The following is a 26,174-nucleotide window of genomic DNA, read 5'->3' as shown; positions in this document are numbered from 1 at the left end:
TTATGATATTTTTTTATAGCTTACCTGTAAATAAAGTTACCGCTCACCACCGGTGTAAGCTTAGTAAAATAATTGAAAAACGCACTTGAGGTGAATTTTCACGCAAATGAGGCTTGAAAAATCAGCCAAATATTATTGGTATTACGACCAAAATAAAATGTTTTAGAAAATCATGTTATTAATAAATTATTTATAACATTAATCAGTATTGTAATACTCGCGTGCAGTATTAACACCAATAAAAGTTATTATTTCGATCGTAAATCAAGAATCTAAGGCGAAATATTTAGATCAATGAGGCGGCAAACAAGTTTGCAATCACTGAACCACTGCAAATTTTAACACAACTTTACGTACTCTAGTTATTTAAACCGCATAACCCTACTTTGTAATAAATGTGTAAGCATTTGAAATAATCATGTAATCATGGTATTCATATTTACACATAATATTCTTAACAGTCTCTAAAGTAAGCCATTTTGATATTTTTAAAGGGGCAATCGAAAAAAAAACAGTTTAACTTCATTCTGTGATATTCCGTACATACACACGGTATTTCAGAGCTTGACCGCTAAACTTCAGAGGAACATTTCTCACGGTAGTCTTTTAAAAATCTTAATAGTTTTTTTTACAAAAACTCGTTTTTATAATTATAAAAAATGTTCTTCTAAAGTTTCGCAGTATGACCCTGTAGAACCGTGTATAAAAAAAGCAAAAAAGCAAATAAGTATTTCATGTAAAGGCTGGGGAGGAGCTTACAAGACAAATTTGCGTCCACAAAACATAGCTTAATTATACTTTCAAAAAACCTAGAATTTACCCTTCAAATTTAATTGTCAAAGAACTAGATATACCTTCAATTGATGACATCTTTAAAAAAGCATCTATTATGCAAATTTTCAAAGGAAAAAAGCACTTATTTACAAAATTCTCGAATTTCTAGATTTCCCAATAATTTAATTTTACACAGATGCAATACAACTGCAACTTTAAATTATTATTCATGTGCTAGAAAATAAACTTTAATAATCTTCCAGAAGTCATGAAATCAATACCAAATATTAAAACATTTAAATCTAGATTTGAAAAAAACACATGAGACCCACCCTAACCTGATCTCCATACAGTGGAAAATTGTGTATCTTTTAGAATATTATATGTAATTTTAAGTAATAAAATATATGTTTATTGAAACTATATGTATAAAAATAAAGGTAAAACAAACTCCCTCTCTAAACACGAATTTTCACTCTATTAGAGAGGTAGAACCGTTATTGTTATAATAATAATAATTATTATTATGGATAACTTATATAGCGCCATTTTCGTAATATAATACCTCAAGGGCGCTTTACAAAGTGATTAATTATGTATGTACCAACCATTTTGTAATTTGATACCTATTTTATCAAGAATTTTTTTCAATAAATAAAAAAAAATTAAAAAGGGATAATTACGTCTACATTTATTTATTTATTAATTACATAATACATTATATCTCGAGGGTACAAAGACCAAGTGATTCATGCCCCATATAAGCTGAAATTGAGTTACATACATAAGGGTACTACTTGCAAACTCGGCAAAATCCGAAAAAAATAAAAGTTAGATATTAATCAAAACTTATTCAGAATACAATTTTTTATAATAATTTTAACATTCTCAGTTAAAAATTCGGCTTAATTTGTAAGAATTGAATTTTAAATTATCGGCAATCTCTACTTGAGTATTGCAAAGTTGGTAATGTACAAGATTGAATTTATTATTTCACTACTGTTTCTTAATATAATCATGCTTACGTCATCACTGCCTACGTATAAAATATTTACTGGTTAAAAAAAAATAAGTTTAAAAAAAGTTGAAGTCAAGCATTGTATAAGTTTTTTGTGATTTCCTCAAAATAAAGAAAGATAGATTTTGCCGGGTTTGCAAGTAGTACCCTACACATACGGATTTTTTTTTCAGAATTTTAATCTGCTTCGTGTACTGAAATCCATGGATATCGGATGTAAATTTTGGCGTTTAAATCGAAACCCCTCTTTTATGACGTTCATAAAATCAACGTTTTATTTCACACAAAATTTGACATATTTTTACGAATTTTTATTTAGGTTTATTTAAAATGCATTTTTTGTATTTATCTAAACGCGCTGTAATTTAAATGACAATGCAGATCCATATGCACCACTGGGCGCGAATATAGAAATATTACAACTTGTACAAAAGTTTATTAACAAATATCATAATGACATTCAGCCGATATTTTCATTATGATTTAACTGTCAACACTGAGCACTGGCCGATTCTTTTTAAAATTAATAATACCAAAAACGGCCACTGCGAACGCCACATGTCCTATGTGGTACATAATATATGTCAACAGTATCCTGTCAAAAAAAAAAAAGTCTTTCGGAAATAATGTTCGAAATACTAGCTTCCAAATAGAGAATCTTCAAATCATATTTGCAATCTGCAAGCTTGTTTTAGTACTAAAGAAGCTGGCTTGGGTTAAAGATGTAAAATATAGTGTACTTTTTTGTATAGAGGAATAAGCTGAGGTATCGGCTAGTTTCATCATAGATTCGTAGATATTTTTTTGTAGGAAGATATAAACGGTGGTGGTGTTTCATGATAAATAACAATTATTTTACTTATTTTCGTATAAACATATTTACTATAAAACGTTATTATTGAAAGTCAAATATAATGGTAAGCTGTGCATAATCGCTTATTTCAACGATTCGCCCCTGCTGTCTGGTCCCAGCTTTCGATCTATTGTCCCAGTATGAACAGAAATTTAGAGGACAGGGCATTGGAATTATACATAGTTCTAGATAAAGACGGGCAGGCTATCTCCGCCGGACAATGATTTACCCCCACCGCCGCGCGCGTCGTCATGTATCATATGTCGTCGCTAAATAGTTAAATCAGTCACTCAACTGAGCGGCTAGGCTGTTCATGAAATGCCGGCATTCAGCTGAATGGCTAGGTTTTTCATTGAATTAATTAAGATAACTCAACGTTCAACGTGTTGGCTGGTTGAAAGCTAGCCCTTCGAATACAGCCAAATCAAAAGCCGCCGGGTTAGGTTAGGATGGGTTAAGTTCAATAAAAAAAGTTTTTTTACATAACTTATTAAGTTAAGTAAGAAAACTTTAAAAAAAATATATTAAAACTAACCCAACTTATCCTTACCTAACCTAACTTCACATATCGATGCTTTACTAACAGAATGCATTAAGTCATTAAAACAAGTTCCGAGATAATCGCATTTAAAGCTTTTTTATTCTTTCAACGCATTATTTCTTCCACATCTTTCTTTTCTTTTATTTTTTTACAACTTTAAAAGTGTTTTCTTTATTCTAGGCAAATAATAAATTTTTTAATCAACGCCTTGCACCCATATTAAAAAATATTTGAAATATATCAAGACTAATGCATTACTAATGACTTTACAGACATTATGTCAGTAAAGTCTCGATATCAAAATTAATTTAAAAAAAAACAAATAATATAGTTGTATTCAAATTAAATAGACTAAGTGACGTTCAGCCCTTTCGGCAAAAAGTTCTATCCATTCAATTAAATTCCGGCATATAATAAAAAGCTTAGCCGCCCAATTGAGTGACTGATCAAACTATTCGGTGGCAACATATCTCTGGTTTGAAATGCGGTCAAATTGTTGTACTGTCTCAGTGTCCCGTCCTGCGCAATCGATGCTGTTATTTTGTATTGTCCACATGCAAACTCTGCTTAACTCATGCCGAAAACTGGATGCATTGTCCAAAAAATGCATGCCTAACTTTGATACATGCGACCAATTAATTCGCAAACGGCGCTTTCACTAAAAATTATAACAAGTCCCAATTAAAACTGAATTTTATAAATGCACATATGGAATTATTGGACAAATACAAAATGCGAAATTACTATCATTATGTTAAAAACATCTATCACGCGAAAAGAGACACGAAACAAAGAAAATATATTATGAATTTTACTTAAATGTACAATATACAACAGCGTGTATAATGTTTCTCAATGCATGTCTGCATTAATACGAATGAGTTGTTTTTGATTTTTTTAGCATGCAGCGTTTTGCAATTTCTCCGTACACAAAACCGACTATTAACGGCAAAGTTGTTAAAAGGACCACGGCTTCAGAATGCTGTGATTTTGTTTCGTATTATATGAAAAATGCATTTTTGATACAGTACGCCAGAGTTGAATATGAAATATGACACGCGAACAATGGATTATGAATTTTTAAGGTTTTTTGTTGTATGTAATATATGTAACAAATTGGAGAAAGGTGCTTTGGAACATTATTGACTGATTCTAAATCAGTAGATATTATAAAATATCTGTCATTTTGTACGTATTTTCTTTCATATTAAATTACCCAGCGATATAGATATTTTTAGTACAAATTTTAAAGCGTTTTTAAAAAATTGTTTTAAGCTCACAGTTAAAGTCGATTAAAAACTTTCATTCTTTCTCATGTAGTTTTTTGTGTTTTTAATATGTGAGCTCATAGTGTATTTTATTTTTATTTTTTATATTAAGTGTGCTATAGTAATTGAACAATCTAAATCTAATGGTTAAAAGCGAAAAATCTAATGCGTTCATTTTAAGAAAAAAACACCAAAAAAGTGTATTTTTTATGGTGGAGATAGATTCTTAAGTTTAATTATTTTTGACCATTAGATTTAGAGTGTCCAATTACTATAGCACCCATCCTATTTATTTACAGTTAACTTTTTAATTGTTTTTTTGTTTTTAAATAAAAAATACGTATTTGCGTTCTTATGATTCACCCAAATATTTATATTTTGGGACCATTAGTGCCATTTGAAAACGCAAATCAAGTTGGGGTAGAGTGAGGTTCGAACCTTGGTCCTCTGATCCATGAGTCCACAACAGTAGCCACGGGACCGCAACTCGATTCTAAACTGATTTTTTTTTCACTTAAAATACTGTCTTACTTTGTTCTCAAGGCTGCACTTTCTTGGGAACAAACTTACCATAGCTTATATCGATTTATAAAAAACACGATGTTAAATAATTTTAAACGAAATTTAAGTCTGACTTTTTATCAATTTATTGATTCAAAAGCGAAATTATGATTTAAAAAATAATCAAACTAGAAAAAAATATCTTCTTCTTATTGAGCCCTATCAGGAGTTCCCGACGTTGGAAATCACTTATAAAAAGGGCTCCGTCTTGCGTAACCTTGTAAAAACGTCGTTAATAATTACAATCTTTGAGTTTGTCCAAATGTCCGTAGAAAAAAAACTTCACTAAAATCAACAAATGGAAGAATTGAAGAAATATGGATGTTCAAACATAGGCAAAATGGTGAATGTTGCACAGTGTGTAAAGTGGCCCCTTAAACCAGCCAATGACAGGTCATAAGTCCTGTAAATACCTAGATTTCCATATTCCCTTATTTAAGGTATTCTCCATCCCTGTTGTAATTTGTTAATCGTTAATTATTAGGTTTATTTTAGTTTTTTATTCGTTTTAAAGCAGATAAAGTCAAGCATTGTATTAAAAAATAAATTACCATACCAAATACGAATGATTTTTGTGTCAATATAAATCACTCCTTAGACGTTACTACAAAGTTATGTCGTCAGTTTTTCTGACAACTGTCATTCTAATCATGTTATATTTTAAGGGCTACAGTTACTAGCACTTCCGCGCTGGGGATTCCCCTTGCGTTATTGCGTTTATATAGCTAATAGACAGGCCCTGTGATTAAATAATCTTTTGTGTGTTTTTACGATAGTGTTGTATGTTTGCTGTTTATAACATAAGTGCGTCTTTAATTTTTAAAATGTAAATAAAAGTTTTTAACCTCATATTTGTGGGAGCTAGGTTTCTTGACATTAACCAATATTAAAACGAAAGAACGCGAAAGACTTAGCAATTCGGAACAAAAAATGAGAGTAGAGTATCAAATATCAGATCTAATATCGCTTAAATTTGTAAAAGCCTACAAGCTCAGGCGTCACATTAAATAATTTTCGCCGCAAAAAGTTACATTGGAGTATTTATGTTTTCATGTATTTTTAAAATAAATGTAATTTTTAACTTGTCTGTTATAAAATAATCCGTTTTATTTTTAATAAAAGTTATCTTTGTATGTTTTTTGAATCTTTAGTTTTGGTGTACCGTGAATTTTCCTTATGATCAAAAGTGCTCCCTGACTTCAAAAAAGTTCAGAGCCACTGGTCTAGAAACATTGCAATGCATAAATTATTATTAATCTCTGGTTACGTCCCCGCGTAATTAAAAATAAGCCACATTTTGCAGCCAATAATTTAATAATATTAATTTCATACTATCACCAATAATGTACGTACAGTTATTAAGTCAGTAATTCATAAATTATTCTGTTCTAGGAAAATCGTTAATGAGCGTCTGAAAAAAGATAGCGCGTATTAATAAATAATTTATCGGCTTCGTGGTGTTATGGTCAGCGTGTTTGCCTACCATGCAAGAGGTCTCGGGTTTGATTCCCGACACGGTTGATAAAATATTTATTTAAAAGGGTGTTTTCACACCAGAATATTTTCATAGCTCCAAAACCAATGCTCATCATAATCTCAGAATTATCGATCACACCGCGCAACAATCGATAAAAATGTGTAGTCAGATACACATTCCTTCTAGTCTCTAAACTGCTGTAGCCAAGCATACCCTGGAGAAACTCGATCGGGTAGAGCCAACGTTAATACCCGCACTCTCTTATGCAGAGATATCTCAGAAACTTCTTTTGGATTTTCTTTATCATAAGAGAGTACTTCAGTTCACGTGGCTCCCAAATCATAGAGCCACTCTCGAGTCCACTTTGCACCAAGGAGTTGTAAAGGGTTCTCAGTACGCGGGTATTTTCGAAAACCCTGGCAGTACGCAGAACAAATCCTAACATCTTCAATGCATTACCACTGATTGTCTCTATATGTTCATGAAATGACAGGGTGCTCACAAATCTAACGCCCAGATCCTTAACATTCGATGTTCGTATCAGAATCTGGTCATTCGTTTTGTCGCGAATAAATAGAGTTTTTTGGGCCCTAGTGAAGGACGTGACCGAACACTTGAAAACATTCTACCTCAGTTTTTTTCGCCTTCCCCATTCAGATATATTAGATATATCCGCTTGGAGAAGACGAAAATCGTCAGAAGTTGTCATCTTTAAGAATGGTTTTAAGTCATCCGCAAACAACAGAAAACGCTAGCTCAAAATTACATTTTGAATATTATTAATGAAAATTGAGAACAATGGACTTAAATTAGAGCCTTGCGGGACACCCGAGAAAGTATGGAAACACTCTGATATCATTGGATGGTTCATATGAACCAGTGACGTCATTCGAAGTAGTGTGTTTTTATTAAAATATATATTTATTTATTTTATTTTATTTTCTTTATTTTCTTTTATTCAGGAAACATACAGTACAGTTACAAAGTTTAATATTTTACACAATTGGACTTAATTCTAATGGACCAGTGAAGTTTCCATATTAAAAAGCAATTAAATGTAAGGTTAATTATGAAAGTATAAAAAGGAGAAGGAAAAAGAAAACATAAATGAAAGTTGTTTAAAAATTAAAATTTAAGTGGAAAAAATATATTTTAAGGTTTGTAGTTTGTAGTGAGTATTTACAAATGGAAATAATATTAAAAATGAAGAAAATTTGTGAGAGTAATTAAGAATTAAGAATGGAAATAAAGAATGAAAAACATGCTCAGATGTAAAAGTAAAATAGAATAGTAATAACATTTTTTTAAAAAAAGGAAAAACATAAATACATATTTATTTTAAGGGATTCAAAGAAACGATGAGAAGAATCTTTAATTGAAATATAAGACAGTAAATTTAAATTTAAATTAGGTCAATTTAAAAAACATCTTCAAAATTAATGACACATTATAGTAAGAGCAGCAATATAGTGATTTTAAAAACATATATAATACAAGTAATTAAAAGTAGTTTAAAAGTATAAAAACATGCCAATGGCAACAGAGAAAAAAGAAAAAAGAGAAAAAAGAAAAAATAAAGAAGGAATAACAAGTATAGCAAGTAATCTTTAAATATATTATATATTATTATTATTTAGTACATTTTTGAGAAATTTTACCGTAAAATTTAATTCTTTGATTTTTACCCCACGCAAGAAAACATTTTTTGCAAGTTTGCTGAAGTTCCTCATTCTATGTGAAAATACGTTTTAATCACATTAAATTTGGATTTACTTACTCTACATGTTAGACGTGCTCTTAAATTTAGCATTGGTCCACACGATTTTAACCGATTTGTGTATATTACAAGATACAATGTTTTTTTAGTCGAATTCTAATAAATTTTTCTTGTTCGCATAATACTGATAATTTATTTTAATCAATACACAAGATCGAAGTAGTGAAAAGAAAGCGTTACATTTGATATCAGAATAACGACACTAATGATTTGAGTGTGCGGATGTTCTATACGATTGTATTTTTAATGAAGGAGACAATAGTACTCGGCTTCATGGTCTAAATATTAAGAACCAGTTATAGTGAGCGGGAGTACCTACACATTACACCCAATCAGTGGCTTTATAATCCACAGTACGCCTCTGCGCACTGTGTGACGCATTTTTACAGGGGCGGTCCAGGTGATTGGGGATTTTTATTTATACAATTTTAAATCATAAAAGTGTGCACAAATTTATGTTGTAAAATTGTATCTACATATGATCATTGTTTATGCAGAAAGCAGCCAGCCATAGAAAAGTAAAACTGAGACAATGGCACTTTTGTGAAAAGAGTGAATAATTAGATCTACACAACAGTTGGAATCTTTTTTACTTTGGCAAATGATAAATAATGCATGTATTTATTTTATTATAATACAAAAAAGAATTTGACCAGATTCAATGATTTTAATGACAGCCAGATCTAATATTGAATGAAACATCATACAAACTCTGAATGTATGAGGGGACATTCATTTTTATGACATTTTGACATCATACAATTTTCAGGAGGTTATATTTACAGTTTTTTTATAAAAGCGGCCTGGCTGTTTTAAGCAGAATATAGAATTGACCTTCCTGAATTCGATAACGCCAATATATATTTTTTCAAAATTGTGGACTGGCTGCTTTTTGCATAACCACGTTCATATTACCCTTCCCTTACTGTGCGACTATAACAAATCCGCGCATTTCGGTACTGTGTAGTCAACACACACACAAAAACGAGGAATTTTAAATCCGAAAAATGGAACATTCATAGGTAATTGCTTCAATCGCGATAATATTTGAAATATACTAGCTGAAAACATGAAAAAAAAAACATTTGCTAACGCTCACAGTGCGAGCAAACGGACCACCGTTAGCGAAGCTCCGAGAGCAACTGAGATCAACTGGCGTTTTGCCTGGCCTGCGACATGAGTGAAATCGTCCCTATCGCTCGCGAATATATCTATAACATTGAGAGTAAGACATAAAGACTTACAAAGATCTTAGAACTCACGTGAACTTAAAATCACGAGCAATAAAACGCACCCGAGTACAACCAAACGTAATTCGACACATCCAGATGGCAGGTTTCAGCTGAGCCGAAGTTTCGGCCAACTTTTGTCCCAAACCGAAACTGTCGCCGAAACTAGTTTTATTGGTCGAAGCTGTCCGAAACCGAAATTAAAACTTGAGTCGGTCACCAAAAATAGCACCTTCTCTGTATTATATTTTTCAGAGTAAAAATTGGCACATATTTATTTCAAGCATTTATTTATGATCAAAAATTGGTACTTTTTTCTAATTAAAAATTTATGATAAAAAAATACATTTATTTATGACTAGGAAATGGTTCCTTTTTACACGTGTTCATTTATAATATCGTAGTTTTGTTTAATTTTCAACTTTTTTAAAACGGCCCGGCCCATCTTTTGGCAATATATTTAATATCCTTAAGAGTATTCAAACACACGAAAGTGATCATCTAAACTTTTAAAGGACACGTGTGTTGTGTTGATTTTTGTTTTGCAAACCTAATAAATTTTTATTTTGAAGATAATATTGTATTTGAAAAAGCTGAGTGGTAGACTGATCTGCCAGCGTATTTTAATACGATACTCTTGTGACATAAGAATGATTATTAATATGAAATTTTAGAAAATAAATACTTCAATTCTAGTATTATATCAACAATCTCTTGATTTTGTCCAAATTTTTGGAGACAAGGACTGGATTCAACTCCCGGGGAGCTGTTAATATTAAAATATTACAACAGAGATGAAGAACATTTTAGAGAAGGTAATATAGAATTCTAAGCAAAATAAAATTTTCAGGCGTTGCCTGGTATGTAGGTGAAACAATTCAATTAGATGAATCTCACCCGCATTAATAGAGGTTTCAACTCTTTAACTTCAACACATACATCAACAGTTGAAAGAATTGAAGGAATACATATGTTCAAATATGAACAACAATATGGCAGAATGGTGAATGTTACACAGTGTGTAAAGTGGCCACTTAAACCAACCAATGACAGTTCAAGGGCCCTGTAGATACCTAGACTTCTATATTACCTTCTCTAAAATGTTCTTCATCTCTGTTGTAATATGCTGGTATTATATGTATGTATGTACCACTTTGTACTAGGTGTCATATAAATGGTTAAACCTACCAATCAAAGATGCGTAATGACTGTTTAGATGTATTCCATAGTTAAATATTTTCTCACAAATAAATTTATTTATTTATTTATTCAAACGCCTTGCAGGCTTTTACATGTTTTACACACTCGTATATTAATATATAAAGAACAGACATATATTTTACACAAAATTAGCAAAAAATTGAAAATGAAGTAATAAGAAGAAGAAAATAAAAATATATAAAAACTAATCTTACATATGGTACTTACATACATATATTCCAGTAGAGAGAACAGAAGTTATTTTTTTCCCAACGGTTATTTTAAAAGAATCTTTAAATTAGAAGAATGTAGAAAAATAATTATTATGAATACAGATATAAATTATTAAAGGTATACAATTTAAAACAACAAAGTATTATTTAAGTATTTAAATTTCGATATAATAAATTGATACACTGTCTTTTAAAATTCTAAAGAGTTGTAGTAAATATATCTATATCATTTGCGCATTTGTTTGTAAACACATGAATTCTCTTTATAAATGAAGAAATTAATGTCGATAAAACTCTATTACAGAATGCAGCCCTGTCTTGTTACCCGAGTAAGTATAAGTACAGAAGTAATGGGCACTTGAAGTGTATGATTACATTTTAATAAGAAACTATAATGGACAATGAGTAATAAGTAATGAGTAATGACAGACCCATAATATTATGGTAAAATGCTGGCTTGATAACAAATAATTGTATAAAATACTATGTCCAGGCAGATGAAGAACGTAGTTCTGTGTGAAACAAAAACAGAACCCTGTAGCTCAATCACAAATAACTAACGACATGCCTTAAAGCATGCTAAGCATTTGAGCTATCACAATGAACAATAATGAACATGCTTAAGTTATTTTATTTATTTAACTTTTTGTACATAGTGTTATTTGTACATTGGCGGGCTTATTGCCAAATGGCAATTTATTCCAACCAACCAATAAAATTAAAGTTATATTTTTAAAATTCAAGTTACATCACATATTCAATAGAAAATAAAGATTAAAAAGCAAAAGATATATAAAAATAGGAATAAACGTATTTGTTTATAAATTACATACCTTAAATCAAAACTTTTACTCAATGGGAAAAGGGAAAAAAGAGGAAAGAGGAAAGGAGGAGAAATTAAGGAAGAGAAAGGAGACGTTTCTTCAGACGTGACTTAAACAGAGCTAATGTAGTTCTGCCAATCTGTCCTTTGACGGTTAGTGAACCGAAAATCTTCAACAACTCTCTTATCATTGGTTTATCACTAGTTTCATCTGAACTAGTGATGTCGTTCGAAGTAGTTGGTTTTTTGAATATTTTAAATATTTTTTTGGTACATTTTCAAGAAACTTTGGGTATTATTTAATGCTCTAATTTTTACCGTGCATAAGAAATGCAGCGACATTTTCATAATTTATTTGATTACGTCACTAATCATTTGTCAATCACAACTATTGAATAAAAAAATCCTACCTGTCGATCTTCTATGCGGAACTTGTCAATCATCAGCAGGGCGTGCTGGGCCCTTGCCAGGCGTGTAGTGTGGTCTGGCCCCTCCGGCAAGGTTCAGGACAAGGGCCCCCGCTCGAGGGCATGCGGCCGACGTTACCCGGGAATGGGGGGCGGCGCTGACACACGACAGGGGCACCCCTCGGCCCCCCGTGGCTAAGGCTATGCCCCAGTGAGATATGCCGAGCACGGTCACTTCGGGTAGCTGGAACAGGCGATTAGATATAAATTTAGCATAATTTAATATGTCGAAGCTCAAATAGCATTGCTAACCCTACCGATTTGATGGTAGATCTACTAAAAAGAACATCTATCAGGCTAGAAAAATTGAATTCAATTCTCTTTTAAAAATAAGTAACTATCTTAATTTCTCTATCTGTACCCAGTGGTGCATAGAGATAGCATTGAAACTACAATTGTACCACACCTAGATTATTTTTCTAACATCTAGAGAGCATATCAGAAGGATTTCTACAAGGATAATTACAAATCATGAACAATCGAACAAAAACCTTGACTATACATCTTATAGAATCAGGGGTCAATTACAAACGCTATTTTCATCGGCACATATCAAGACGGTAAGTATAACTTTTCTACTATCTTTATCTACCACAGAATGACGAAACCGGCTCTATCGACTCGTCGATACGTGTTTTCAGAAAGATAAAGCTATCGAGGGAAAAAAATGGCAACATTTATGTTCAAAGCATTAACTTTGGAGTCAAACATTTTAATCAATGTTAGTAAATATTTGTATTTTGCCACATACCAACTTTTTATGTCTACCGGTTTTGAGACTGTTATGTATTATAGCAACACTGAGTAGGTACTTGTCTGGATAAATATGATCTGTGCATAAGTGTAAAGTCAAAGTGTTTTACAACAATAATAAAGAGTACTTGATAATGACCCAACATGGGATAACTTAGTGTATCATTAATTATTCAAACATTACATTGGCGACGAGGAAAATGGCACTAAGATTTAGTGAATATGGCCCAGGTAAAACCTGGAGCCATTATATCGACAGATTTTGTTTTGCTCTGGAAGCAAATCAAATACTAGAAGAAAATGTCAAAAAGGCCAACCTGTTAGCAAACTGTGGAGAAGAAACATACGACCAGTTAGTAGCGTTAATATTACCTAAAAACATCAGAGAAGTTACATTTGAAGAAATTCTGCATGTATTAAACAAACACTACAATAAAGAGCCTAACGAAATCATACAATCTTACAAATTTCACAACCGGCAACAGAAAGTTGAGGAGTCAATAAATGTCTACATTATAGAGTTAAAAAAAATAAGTAAGCATTGTAATTTCATGGATTTACAAAGGACATTAAGAGATAGATTGGTTTGCGGCGTGAATGACAAAAATTTGCAACAAGACTTATTAACGAGAGAGAAATTAACTTATGAAAGAGCAGTAGAAATCTGTCAAGCTTTTGAAAGTGCAAAAAGGGGCTTGAAGACAATACATCTTTCAACCTTGAGCAGTGAAGATAATAGCGAGCCGATGGAAATAAACAAAATAAGTGTGAATAAGAAAAATAATATGCAGATATATGAGTGTAAACATTGTGGAAAGAAACATAGAGGCGAGTGCCGTTTCAAAGAGGCAATTTGCAGGTTATGTATGAAAAGAGGACACATACAAAGAATTTGTTTTAAAAATAAATATAATAATAATAATGTAGAGGAAAACGGCGATGACATGTGTGGCGTGTATCATGCATGGGGGAGTGCAAAGGTGACTCCATATTATGTAACACTCGGTATAAACGGAGTCAAGGTGGATATGCAAGTAGATTCAGGAGCTAGAGCATCCATCATAAGTTACACATATTATCGAGAGTTGTGGCCAAAGGGAGGACCTGAATTGAGGCCCAATAATGCCAAACTCCAAACCTGGACGAAAAGTAGATTAGAGATTATGGGAGAGATGTTGGTAGAAGTCCAATATAATGGAAATAAACAGATGTTAACTCTGTTAGTAGCAAAAGGAAGTGGGCCGAGTCTACTTGGACGAGCATGGTTTGCAGACTTGGGAATCACAGTAGAAGGAATTCATGAGATACACAATATCACAACAGACAGACTGCTTCTGGAAGATATAAAAAAAATGTATAGAGATATGTTTAATGAAGGATTGGGAAAGTATAAGGGACCGAAAGTGTCAATACAATTACTAGAAGGAAAGTCTACACCCATATTCATGAAATGTAGACCCACACCACTGGCGCTAAGAGAAAAAATTAATACTGAAATAGACAAAATGACGGAAGGTGGAATATTAAAACCAATAACATATTCAGAATGGGCGACGCCCATAGTACCAATTGTTAAACAAGATGGTAGTATAAGATTATGTGGGGATTATAGATGTACTATCAACAAAGCAACTAATTTAGATACATATCCTTTACCCACAATAAATGAAGCATTATCAACAATAGCGGGAGGTAAAATCTTCACAAAATTAGATTTAGATAGAGCATATTTGCAAGTGGAAGTGGATGATGAGACAGCCAAATTGTTAACATTAAATACACCTAAGGGACTATTTACAATGCATAGGTTACCTTTTGGAGTTAAAACATGTCCGGGCATATTTCAAAGATTAATGTCCACATCACTAGCAAATATAGAGGGCGTATCAGTTATGTTAGATGATATATTAATATCAGGAAAAGATTGGAATGAACATAATCATAGGTTGGAGAAAGTGTTGAAAATCCTACACCAGAATGGACTGCACCTTAATGAAAAAAAATGTTTATTTGGAACAAATAGAGTTAAATATCTAGGATATCTAATTGATGATAAGGGAATACACCCAACGGAAGAGAAAGTAAAATGTCTACAGGTGGCACCAACACCTCGTAATACTAAGGAACTTAGAGCATTTTTAGGTTTATATACATTTTATGAAAGATTTATTCCAGAAAAATCAGATACATTAGAGCCATTATACAGATTGTTAGACAACAACAAGGAGTGGAAGTGGACAAAAAAGGAACAGAATGCATTTGAAGAAGCCAAGAAAAAATTAACAGGAGAGTGCACCTTGGTTCATTATGATAGTAATAAGCCTCTGGTATTGTGCTGTGATGCAAGTGAATATGGTGTTGGAGCTATTTTGTCACATGTGATGCCAGATGGAAATGAAAAGCCTATAATGATGGCATCTAGAACGATGCACATACATGAACGAAGATATGCTCAAATAGATAAAGAGGCATTGGCGATAATGTTTGGGGTACAGAAGTTTCAGCAATTTCTATATGGAAGAGATTTCAAAATAATAACCGATCATAAGCCTTTGTTAGGTATTTTCAATGCAGAAAAACGAATGCCAGAAGTATTATCACCTAGAATGTTGAGATGGGTTTTGACTCTAAATAATTATAGTTATTGTATTGAGCATCGACCGGGAAATAAGATTGGCAATGCGGATGCTTTAAGCAGATGGCCGGTAGAACAAGAAATAAAAGAACCAGGAGATCCAGCAGAAGTCTTACTTTTGGAAGATACTCCAACAACATTCCCATACGATTGTAGAGATATTGCGGAAGCCACTCGTAAGGATAAAGTGCTATCAAAAGTATATTATAACGTATTAAAAGGATGGCCAGAAAACGTTGAACAGGAAGCCAAAGTGTATCATAAAAAAAGGGATGGATTATCTATTCAAAGAAACTGCTTGTTGTATGGTAGTAGAGTCATCATACCATTGTCAATGAGAAGCGATCTATTAAAATTATTACATGAATCACACGATGGCATCGTCATATCCAAAGCAATAGCAAGAAGTTATTTCTATTGGCCAGGGTTAGACGCTGATATTGAGAAAACAACGGGCAGATGTGATATTTGTCAAGAGCAAGGAAAGCAACCTAACTCAATCAAACATCAGTGGATTACACCAAGTAAACCATGGGCAAGATTGCATATAGACTTTTTCGGACCTTTTGCAGGTAGGCAGTTTTTAATTTTGGTAGATGCCTACAGCAAATGGCCAGAAATTAAAATTGCTAAAGACGTATCAAGTAATACAGTAATTGCTACGTTAAGGGATATTTTTGCAACGCAAGGGTTGCCAGAAACTTTGGTATCTGATAATGGTACAGCATTCACATCGGAGGCATTTGGTAGCTTCCTAAAAGAGAACAATATCAGACATGTGAAGACAGCACCTTACCATCCAGCAACGAATGGACAAGCAGAGAGATACGTCCAAATCTTTAAATCAAAGTTAAGAAAAATGAGTAATTTACCATGGTCTGTAAAGTTGCCGCGAATATTATATAATTTGAGAACGACACCAAATACAAGCACAGGGAAAACACCCGCAGAAATGTTAAATAAAAGACAATTTAGAACAAGATTTGATAAGTTTCATCCACATGCAGATATTACTAAACAGACATTCCAAAAATAATATAATCAAAATGTGGAAATACGTGATTTTAATGTAAATGAAAAAGTGTGGGCCAGACAGTACGGAAAGTCTAATAAATGGAGTAAAGGAGTTATATCAAAAATTATTGGTACGTCTAATTATGAAATAAAACTAGATAATGGCGACACACAAAGAAGGAATGTAAATCAATTAAAACATGGAGAAGACAATGAGGTCCAGGAAAATGCCAGAATGGAGGAATTTAAACCTCAATATAGTAGAGAAGAAGAAGAAGAGGAAGATGATATGGTGGAGATCCCTCCGCAGGAGAGGTGGGCAGATATTATAGGAATTCCAAGCACCTCAGAAGAAGCAAACATGCAAGCAGGGAAGGCATTGAAAAGAATGCGAAGTATAGAAGAATCGGAGGTAGCCCAAGGTAGTGACAAACTACCAAGAAATGAGGCACCGGAAATTAATATGAAATGAAGAACATTTATGTTATGATTTATTGTTTTATTTGTTTATTGTGTTATTAGATTATGGTTAGCTTGTTACTAACTTAAATGGAAAGGTATGTTATGTATTATAGCAACACTGAGTAGGTACTTGTCTGGATAAATATGATCTGTGCATAAGTGTAAAGTCAAAGTGTTTTACAACAATAATAAAGAGTACTTGATAATGACCCAACATGGGATAACTTAGTGTATCATTAATTATTCAAACATTACAGAGACGTACCAGTCTCTTCGTCAGGACACTCACTAAACCAATATGCAAATTCACAATTGGTTAATTTTTAAATCAAAAAGTTGAAATCAATACAAATAATCAAATATCTTTTCAATATAGCCCACTTTTTTATTTAAAAATTAAATAATCGTGTAACGTTCAGCCCCTTAGCTCCTCCCCTCCCTAATCCTCCCCCACAAACATATCGCTGAATATTATTAATCTAATTTTAGTGCATGTTGAGACATGGTGGTGTTTGTATCCCCATTACCTCTGTAATAATTCATGTATTTTTTCGTAAATACTTTGAATACTACCGTGATGGTAAAGGCGAAAGTATATTTTAGCATTTGCATGTTGGTGTAACGAGTGTCCTGATGAAGAGACGGGTAAGTGGTTAAATACAAATATTTACGATCATTAATTTGTTTTTCTTAGTTAAAACACTACTTCCAAAGCGTTTCTATTAAGCCTAACGTCTTAAATGTATTTATTTCTCTTTCGTACTTGAAAGAGGTTTCTTAGATAAAATGCGGCTACCTCAAGGCAATTAAATTTTTTATTTTATTGAGATTAATGTAAAACGAGCTAGGATGCACATCATTTTTGTCACTTCCAGTACGTAGATATGCATATCGTGAGATACTAGTGGCCTCATTACATATCGATATACTTACTCAAAACTTCAAGATATAGGGTCGGTAGTGTATCTTCATAATCGCTAAGAAATGAAGGATAATGTAAGAAACAAAGTTCCGTTTACCTGTGGCGAGCCGTCCACCAAGAACAGCCTGGCGAAGTACAGTGGCCAGGCGCGTGCCATTTCCAGCACGCGGCGAAGCAGGGGGGCGCGGTGGCGCGGGGGCGCACGCGGCTCCTCCGCAGACACGCCCAGCGCGCGCAGCCCCGCGGCACCCGCGCGCGCCTCCACAGGGGACAGGCGAGGCGAGGGCGACGGCCCCAGCACATCATTCACCACCTGCGATCAAGTATTGCGAATCAACTGGAAAAAGAGCGTTGAAAACCCCCCCCCACCCGCTCACTCAGATCCATTTTAGAGGCCTTGTGGCCTCTTTTCAGATCCGCACATTGTATAAACAAATTTTATGCTTCATCCTGTACATTAATGACACTCCTAGAATCTCAATCAAGTATATTTGCAGACGACACCAAACTGTTTGCAAACCCTTTCCATACTCTGGACAACTACTCCAGGATTTGGAACACACCAATGGATGGACTAAAACCTGGCTAATCTCAAAAATGTACTGTTCTTCACATAAAGAAAAACAATTCAATGCATACTATCTTTGATGGTGTCCAAGTCAAACCCATATAGCATCAAAAAGATCTCGGCATAATCATATTAAAACCCAATTTTTTACCGGACACGGAGCCATGAGAAAATACCTATATAGGTTTAAATTAAGGAATGATGACTATTGTCCATGCGATGATATTTATTCAAAAAGTATCGAACATCTGTTATTTCAGTGCCCATTTTTCAGTTTACAACGCCATAATCTTGAAGCAGAATGCAGGAAAGATGGGATATCTTTAACGAATATCCACACTGTCGTTAAAAGTAGTTATCACGCGCCATTGTTCTTGGACTTTGCAACAATAGTGATTGGACTTATAAAGGTAATAAATCAAAATCAGTGATCGAATATCCCATTTCCAAGACAAACAAAAACGATTTTTTTCCGAGTATCTTAGCCTTGTACATGACACCTAAGGCTACAAAATACAGGGGTCCAAATATATAAATAAAAATAATAATGATTAATGGATTTAAAATGGGAAGATCAAATCACATCTATCGGCAAGAAAGCCAAATCAATAATTTATTTGATTAAAAATGCATTCCAAAATATTAAACCGAGATTTTCCTTAACATATACAAGAACTATGTAAGCGAGACCTCGATTGGCGTATGGATACCAAGTATGGAGTCCCTACTTAACTAAAGACATTAAGAAAAGTCTAAAGGTGTGCTGCGAAAATACCCAAATTATCCAAAAGGATTCCCTAACAAGTGGTTTAAAAGCACTAAGACTTACCTCGTTAGAAAAACGACAGAAAAAAAGAGAATTGATAGGAATTTATTAGATACTAAATGATTACTGTGACTACAGCGGGGTGGCTTTAAACTCGAATAAATTGCCATTTCGGTCAACCTAATGGAAAACTGTTTGGATGCTTTTTTAAAGGAAGAACACAGGCCAAAAGCAGTACTTGAGATATAGATGCACCAGCAAAGGCTGCCTGCCTAACAAATAATAATGATGTGTTACCTGACAGAAGATAAGATGCATCAGCTTGGGCGATTGGACTTCCTCAAGGGGAGTGAAGAACTCCTTTCTAATACATAGTTTCCATGGCACTCTGTTGTAGGTCAGTCGGTTGGTGAGCGAAGGCATTGGTAATGTTCCTCCGGACGTTTTGGGAACAGAAATTATTGCTTGAGATTCTGGCATCTTTGGGGCAGGTGAACTTAAATACCCACGGTATTCTTCCACTGAAAAAAGAACAACGAATGCTGGTATTTTTTTGTGCATCAATTCTTCTCACAAACACCAATATTTTTTTAGTTAAGTTTTTCTTATTTCTTTACTGACCATCAAGCGCTTTTGCTAAAGTAAGCATCTGAAAGAATGACAATGACCTTTCTTATAGATGCTTAGGAGCTCCGAGCCAAGAAGTTTGATCGCTTTGTATCACAATTATCATTATTGTGAAAATATTTATTTTGATAGAGAGGCTACGCAAAATTTAGGATTTTAAAAATGTCAGGAACATGAAAACATGGATATTGCTGTAATTTTACAGCGATCTTCAGTGTTACAGGAAATTGGATTTAAAAAATGTTTTCTTAAAAAAACAAAAACAATTAGAGCATTAATTGTGCGTCGAAGTTTGTCAAAAATGAATGAACAAATTAATAAAAATGATTTTAATAAAAACGAACCATGTACTTTGAGCTATGTCACAAGTTCTTTAGAATCAACCAATCAAATAAAGCATTTTAATGGTTTGTGATAGACTTCCGGTTTCCAGTATCAATTTTTTTAAACATTTAAATAGTGTATTTTTTTGCTGCAGAGGTCAACTTTTAAATGCCAGCAGAACTCACTGACAAAAGAACTTGTGATGTCACAGGTGGAGTAATTGAGAGAGTGCGGGTATTATCCTTGGCTCTACCCAACCGAGTTTCTCCAGGGTATGCTTGGCTACAACAGTTTAGAGACTAGAAGGAATGTGTATTTGACTACACATTTTTATCGATTGTTGCGCGGTATGATCGATAATTCTGAAATTATAATGAGCATTGGTTTGTATGTTCCTGATAATTACCTAAGACAGCGTCAGCATAGATTGTTTCATATTCCGATATTCAGGACCAACCTGCCTATGGTTATGCCTGTTGGAAGGGCTACCGCTATGCTGAACAACATCGCTCTGGATATTGATCTGTTCCATGTATCCGAAGGGGTTTTCCGGAGCAGGATTCTTCGACTACTTTGACATGAGTCTCTTTCTTGTATTTTTTTTTCTTTTTTATAATATGTACGTATTGAATATATTTTTATAATGTATATGTTATATTTAAAATAAATAAATAAATTGAATTGAATTGAATTGAATTACAAAACTCAAAAAATCATAGTGATAACATGATGTATAATTTCTTTTTATGTATCGTATTATCTAGAATATGGAGAAATTGATAAGCTTCGTCTTTCATTGTCTGTTTTAAGAGTCAAATTTCTTACGGCGACAAAATCAAAATAAGTTTCATTTCTCGAATGCTGTAAAAATCACTCTTACTCGTACGCTTAAATAATACGTACAGTAAACTTAAATTTTTCCCAAAAACTATTGTATTTTTTCAACACATTTAATTATGTACCTGCCTATTTATTTTATCTTAATATATACAAAACATAATAATGTCATTTCATATTTTATTTCTATTCTTATTGCTGTTTATTAGATGAGTACCTAAATATTAACTGGTTATACCATAAAACTCTTGAATTTTAATTTTATACCTGTCATGTAAAAGCCCTCTGGGCATATACAGATAATAAAGAAAGAAAGAAAGAAATACGTACCATCTATACGATCGGTTCTATCAGTTACATGTGTCGAAACAGAACTTCTTCTTTCTGCTTCTAATCTCCTGTCCCTTTCTTTCTGCGCCATGTGAGTCTTAAATGTCGGTCTCTCAACATTCTTGGCGGGTTCTCGATGGTTGAACCTGTTCTCCATCCGGGAAATTTCTTGAGTTTTGCCCATCAGCATATCTCTGGAGTTCTTTCTCCCGTCCATTTTGTCGTGGAACTTCATGCTGTCGTAATTATCACGAGAGATTTTGTGTTTTATCTGATCTGGGCTGTGATTATTTTGATTGTGGTAACCATTTTGAGTGTACGAAGAGCTTTGCTTTCTAATCTTACTGTCAATGTCATCGTCGGCAGCAGACACGGATTCATCCCATTTAGGACTGGACCTAGATTTGTTAACTTCGTACCTTTCAAATTCATCATGACCGAGTCTATAATTATCGCTATTTTTAGCATAAATTTCACTCGCAGTTTCTTTGTCCCAATCATTTTTAGGAGAAGTTGATATTTTGCGATGGTTTTCGACATTATTTTTTTTATCATACATTTCATTTTTGCTAGGAGGAGAATAGCTTTTAAGCTCCCTGTGGTTCCTTTCTATTTTCTGTTCAGATTTCTCAATATCTTGATCCCACGAATCGGACATTTTGAAGGAGTCCTTTCTGTCACGTCGCCTGTAATCGGTATCCAAAAACCGACTGGCAAATCCGTCATTAGTTATTCTTGGAGTTTCTTTAACAAATGATTGGGTGTATTCCTCTCTGCGTGAGCTTCGGTAATCCTCCCTGGCGTATTTCTGAACATTCTCCACATTTTGCACTTCCCAATTGGCGTGGAAGCCATTTCTTTCTCGGCCATTAGTTCCATAATTCTCCCTGTTTTGGTGGACTCCGTATGTGTCCCTCTCTTGTCGCATCTGCATGAAGCTGGCTGGCTCTACCGGTGCTGGTGGTCCGGGGAGTGGGGGGGAATGTGAAGGGGGCGGAGGGGGTGGCCTGTTGGGCGGTGGAGGAGGCGCCGGGCCCAGAGGGGCAGGGGGGAGACTGTGCGGACTCACCGGCATTGGTGGTGGAACAGGCCTCCAGTTACCTGAAGGTGATTGTGTTTTTTCCATCTTTTGTATTTGGGACCTGACACTGGGCATATCTGGCCCTTCGGACGAGGTCTCCGCAGTATCCCACCTTCCTCCCAGCTGCTGTTCAAGCATGAGTTTTCTTGTATCTTCTAACTTGTTAACAACTCTCGCAGGTTTGTCCACTTTTGAAGATGTGCTTCGAACTGAGTGATTAGCGGTGACTTGTTCGAGTCTCTGACGCATTTCTGAACTAAGTTTTAATTTTCCGACACTTCCGGGAGAAGGTCTCTGAGCTCCGACTTCGAAGCTTTTTTTAGATCTGTGGACATGAGACACGTTCATTTCTTTTGTTTGGTTTGACATTGTTATGTTTTCTACCTCGAATTCATCCCATTCAATGCCGAATGGTGAACTTTCTGAATTATTTCTACTGTCTCTCGACATTTGGTGTGCGGGAGGTGAATTCATATTTTGAAGGGAGTTAGGTCCCTGATTGGATTGAGGAGTTGTTTTTCTGTGATGCTGTCTGATTTTGAACTGCATAAAATCCTCTCCATTTTCGGGAGAATCATTTTGTGGAGGTGGCCAGCGCCATTTACCGATCCTGACAGTTTTGGCCCTTCCATAGGGGTCCAAGAATGGTCTCGCTTCATTAGGATCACTCAGCTCCAGTGGTGGAGGCATCGGTGGAGGTGGCGGTGGTGGAATACCCCCTTTAGACGCCATAGAAATATTGCTTTCTGTCGAAGCTTTTCTAGATTTCATGTCACTTAAGACTGATGTGAATGAATTGTTTGAATTATTTTTATTAAAACTAGGCTTTCTAGGAGGCGGGTGGTGCATTTGAGCTCTAACTACTGTGCTTCTTGAATCTGTGGGTGGAGGAGGACTTACTTCCGTTCCAACAACTGGCTGTGATAATAAGGTCTGTAGAGCTTGATTTTGGGCTAACAGCTGTTGCTGAATTTGAATGTTTTGAGCCATGGCACTTTGAAGGAATGCTCTTTGTAAATTTTGCTGGTAAGCAGCAATGTCTCCACTTTGTGGAGGTAGTTGCACCCCTTGCATACTGTAAATAGGAACGAAACCTTCATTGGGAGTGGATGCGGACATCATTGGCATCATCATAGGCTGAGGACTCAATATACCACCAGCCATAGGGCTAAAACTAAAACTAGAAGGTCCAGCAGAGCTTGTCTGATGAGTAGTGCCGCCCCCTTTGATAGCTCCAACTAAATTATCTTTTTCCGTCAATCTCTTTAAACTATCATTTACAAAGATTGGTTGAAAAAGGTCAGTTATATAATCATCTACTGATGAAGCTCTTTCGCTCTCGGGTTGATTACTTTCTGTGAATGAAGCAACTTCTTGGTCGAGACATGATGATCCGCGGCTTGTTGGTCTTCCTCTCACTCCACCTCCACCTTTGATCATTCCTTGCATTTTATCTGCATTGATAAATACATCCATGATCTCATCGGATAAATCGGAATCATAGATACCATTCATGAAATTATCAAAATCATTTCTACCGTCATCAGTAGAGCTAGAATCAAAATCAAATAAAACACTGGGTCTTCTATTGACACTTATTTCTGAGAAGTCATCATCCCCCCCTTTGATGCTGGCTGCAAGAGACCTCGCATCTGATAACTCGTCCAAATTTCCATCTAAAACTGGTGAAAACAGTTCATCGAGGAATTGATCAACATCAGAGGCTTGACTGGGAACTCTTACTCTACGTACGTGTGAGGCGAGGCTCGGAGCCTCAGAAGTATCACTCATAGCTGAAGACCTAAAATAACAAAATATATTTTAATATCTGTAACTAAACTATCATAAAAAGTGATTAAAATAATTCACATTATTTTCATTCTTACCTTACTCCTCCAAATTCTGAATTCTTTTCAATATGAGCTCTGCTTGAATGTGACCCTGCAGGAGCTCTTTTGCCTGCGTACTGAGACTTGATGTATCTTGGTGTTCCTCTATTTGAAGTTCCAACACTCGAATTTATATCCGGATATTCGAAATCCATTTCTTGCTTAGACATGTAAGTATTATTGGATACAGCCAACACGGGTTCTATTTGTCCATTCAACTGTTCGACAGAGTGATACCTGTCATTTAATCGAGATTGCGACAGCCCCATATCCGCTAAGTTGGTAGGAGACGGCGGACTTTCCACCCCAAGTAGATTGTCCAAAGACCTGCTTCGCACTTTCTCCGCATTATTATCAAAATATCTCTCATTCAGAGCAGACTCCCTTGAAAGAACATCATGAGATGTCTTTCTGTTAGAGTTGTATTCTATTTCAGTCTGGATCATATTTTTGGGACTTGTTGACGTTTTTCTGCTGGGAGAGGTGTACTCCGAGAGCATTTCATTGTTGGAAGTCTTTCTCGATGAGGATTGCATAGAGAATTCGGATTTGTCTCTAGAAGTCTTCCGAGAATCTGGTAATGGTCCCAGAAGGTCTTCGGCATAGCTGGAAATAGACTTGGCTGGAGGCTCTGGTGGTGGTACCTGTAAATATTTAGATCATTGTAATTATTTTTTCGTACCTTAACCCAAGAAGAGGACAGGAATGATTTGGTATATGCTGTATCCATTACGTTAAAAGAAATTCATTTAACCTCTAAAAAAGTATGGCTGTACCGTGTATGTCTCAAAAATATATGTATAAAGGAGTATGGACATACATTGTATGGAGCTTCTATACATTGATAGATTGATAGATAATAAACCAGCATTTAACATTTTTTTTATAAATAAAAAACTCAAATCTAAAATAGTAAATAGCTTAATTAATTAATTATTACTGTAACAAGTTAATTTCAATACTGCTATTCTTGTTTTTGATCGTCATAACATGAATATGGCTCACAAACACGAGACGATCTAGACTTCTTCAGAATAAGACTATCAAAATAAAAGTGTGTGATAAATTCTAGTTCCATATATCATAATGGTCTTGATTCATTACCTGAGGCCTTCTAGGATTATGTTCAGGGGTCTGCTCCCTTCCCTCGGAGGCATCTGCTCTGACCGGGGGCTGTGGGGCCCCCCTGCGCCCTACACGAAGGGTGTCACAGCGCAGAGCGGGGAACGCAGGGCAGAGCTCCATCTCACCAATCAGATCCAACACGTAATCAAGCCCGCACGAATCTATTGACAAATTAAAATAGAAGAATGTTTTGAAGCATTTAGTCCTTATTTTAAAGCGTAATTCTTAAATAACCTAGGTCTGGGGAGCAAGATCTGGCTTTGGATATTAAGGCAATCATTTATTCCTTTCCTTTTATTATGTCTTATAATGATTTACTAAGAAATTTAATGCAAATCTTAACTTCAAAGAGAGTTTTTGTGTGAAAAAATAGTTGATAATATAATTTCATTTGAAATGGAAGAAATTGACATTTTTCTTCAAAATATTTACACCAATCATGTCCTTTCAATTAATAAATTCAAAAAAAGATTTTCGACACACGAGGCCGTACAATGTACATCCAATGCACAATATCAAACCAGTTCACAGTCAGATCGGTGAGGTGTACAGAGAAGTGAATCAATGGTGAGGAGATGGGTGAGACAGTTCAATATAGGTCATAATTGTGCACCTTGACA

At 34.6% G+C, this 26,174-nt stretch overlaps 1 protein-coding gene across 1 annotated transcript in view; it reads right to left on the bottom strand.

The window, feature by feature from the left end:
- Positions 1-2,830: 2,830 nt before the first annotated feature.
- LOC148277972 (uncharacterized) overlaps positions 2,831-26,174 on the bottom strand; it is a 180,087-nt gene continuing 156,743 nt past the window's right edge. Inside the window, 8 exon segments of the mRNA XM_088232085.1 lie at positions 2,831-2,914; positions 12,165-12,221; positions 12,223-12,405; positions 18,105-18,320; positions 19,639-19,862; positions 21,460-24,341; positions 24,427-25,073; positions 25,534-25,715. Of these exon segments, the coding sequence (XP_088088211.1) occupies positions 2,831-2,914; positions 12,165-12,221; positions 12,223-12,405; positions 18,105-18,320; positions 19,639-19,862; positions 21,460-24,341; positions 24,427-25,073; positions 25,534-25,715 (4,475 nt within the window).

Source organism: Micrasema longulum, unplaced genomic scaffold (genome assembly GCF_059751315.1).
Source record: "Micrasema longulum isolate JH-2025_06_02 unplaced genomic scaffold, ASM5975131v1 h1tg000948l, whole genome shotgun sequence".
Classification (NCBI taxonomy): Eukaryota; Metazoa; Arthropoda; class Insecta; order Trichoptera; family Brachycentridae; genus Micrasema; species Micrasema longulum.
The sequence above is the reverse complement of the archived record's forward strand: the minus strand, read 5'-3'. Positions and strand labels throughout refer to the sequence as shown.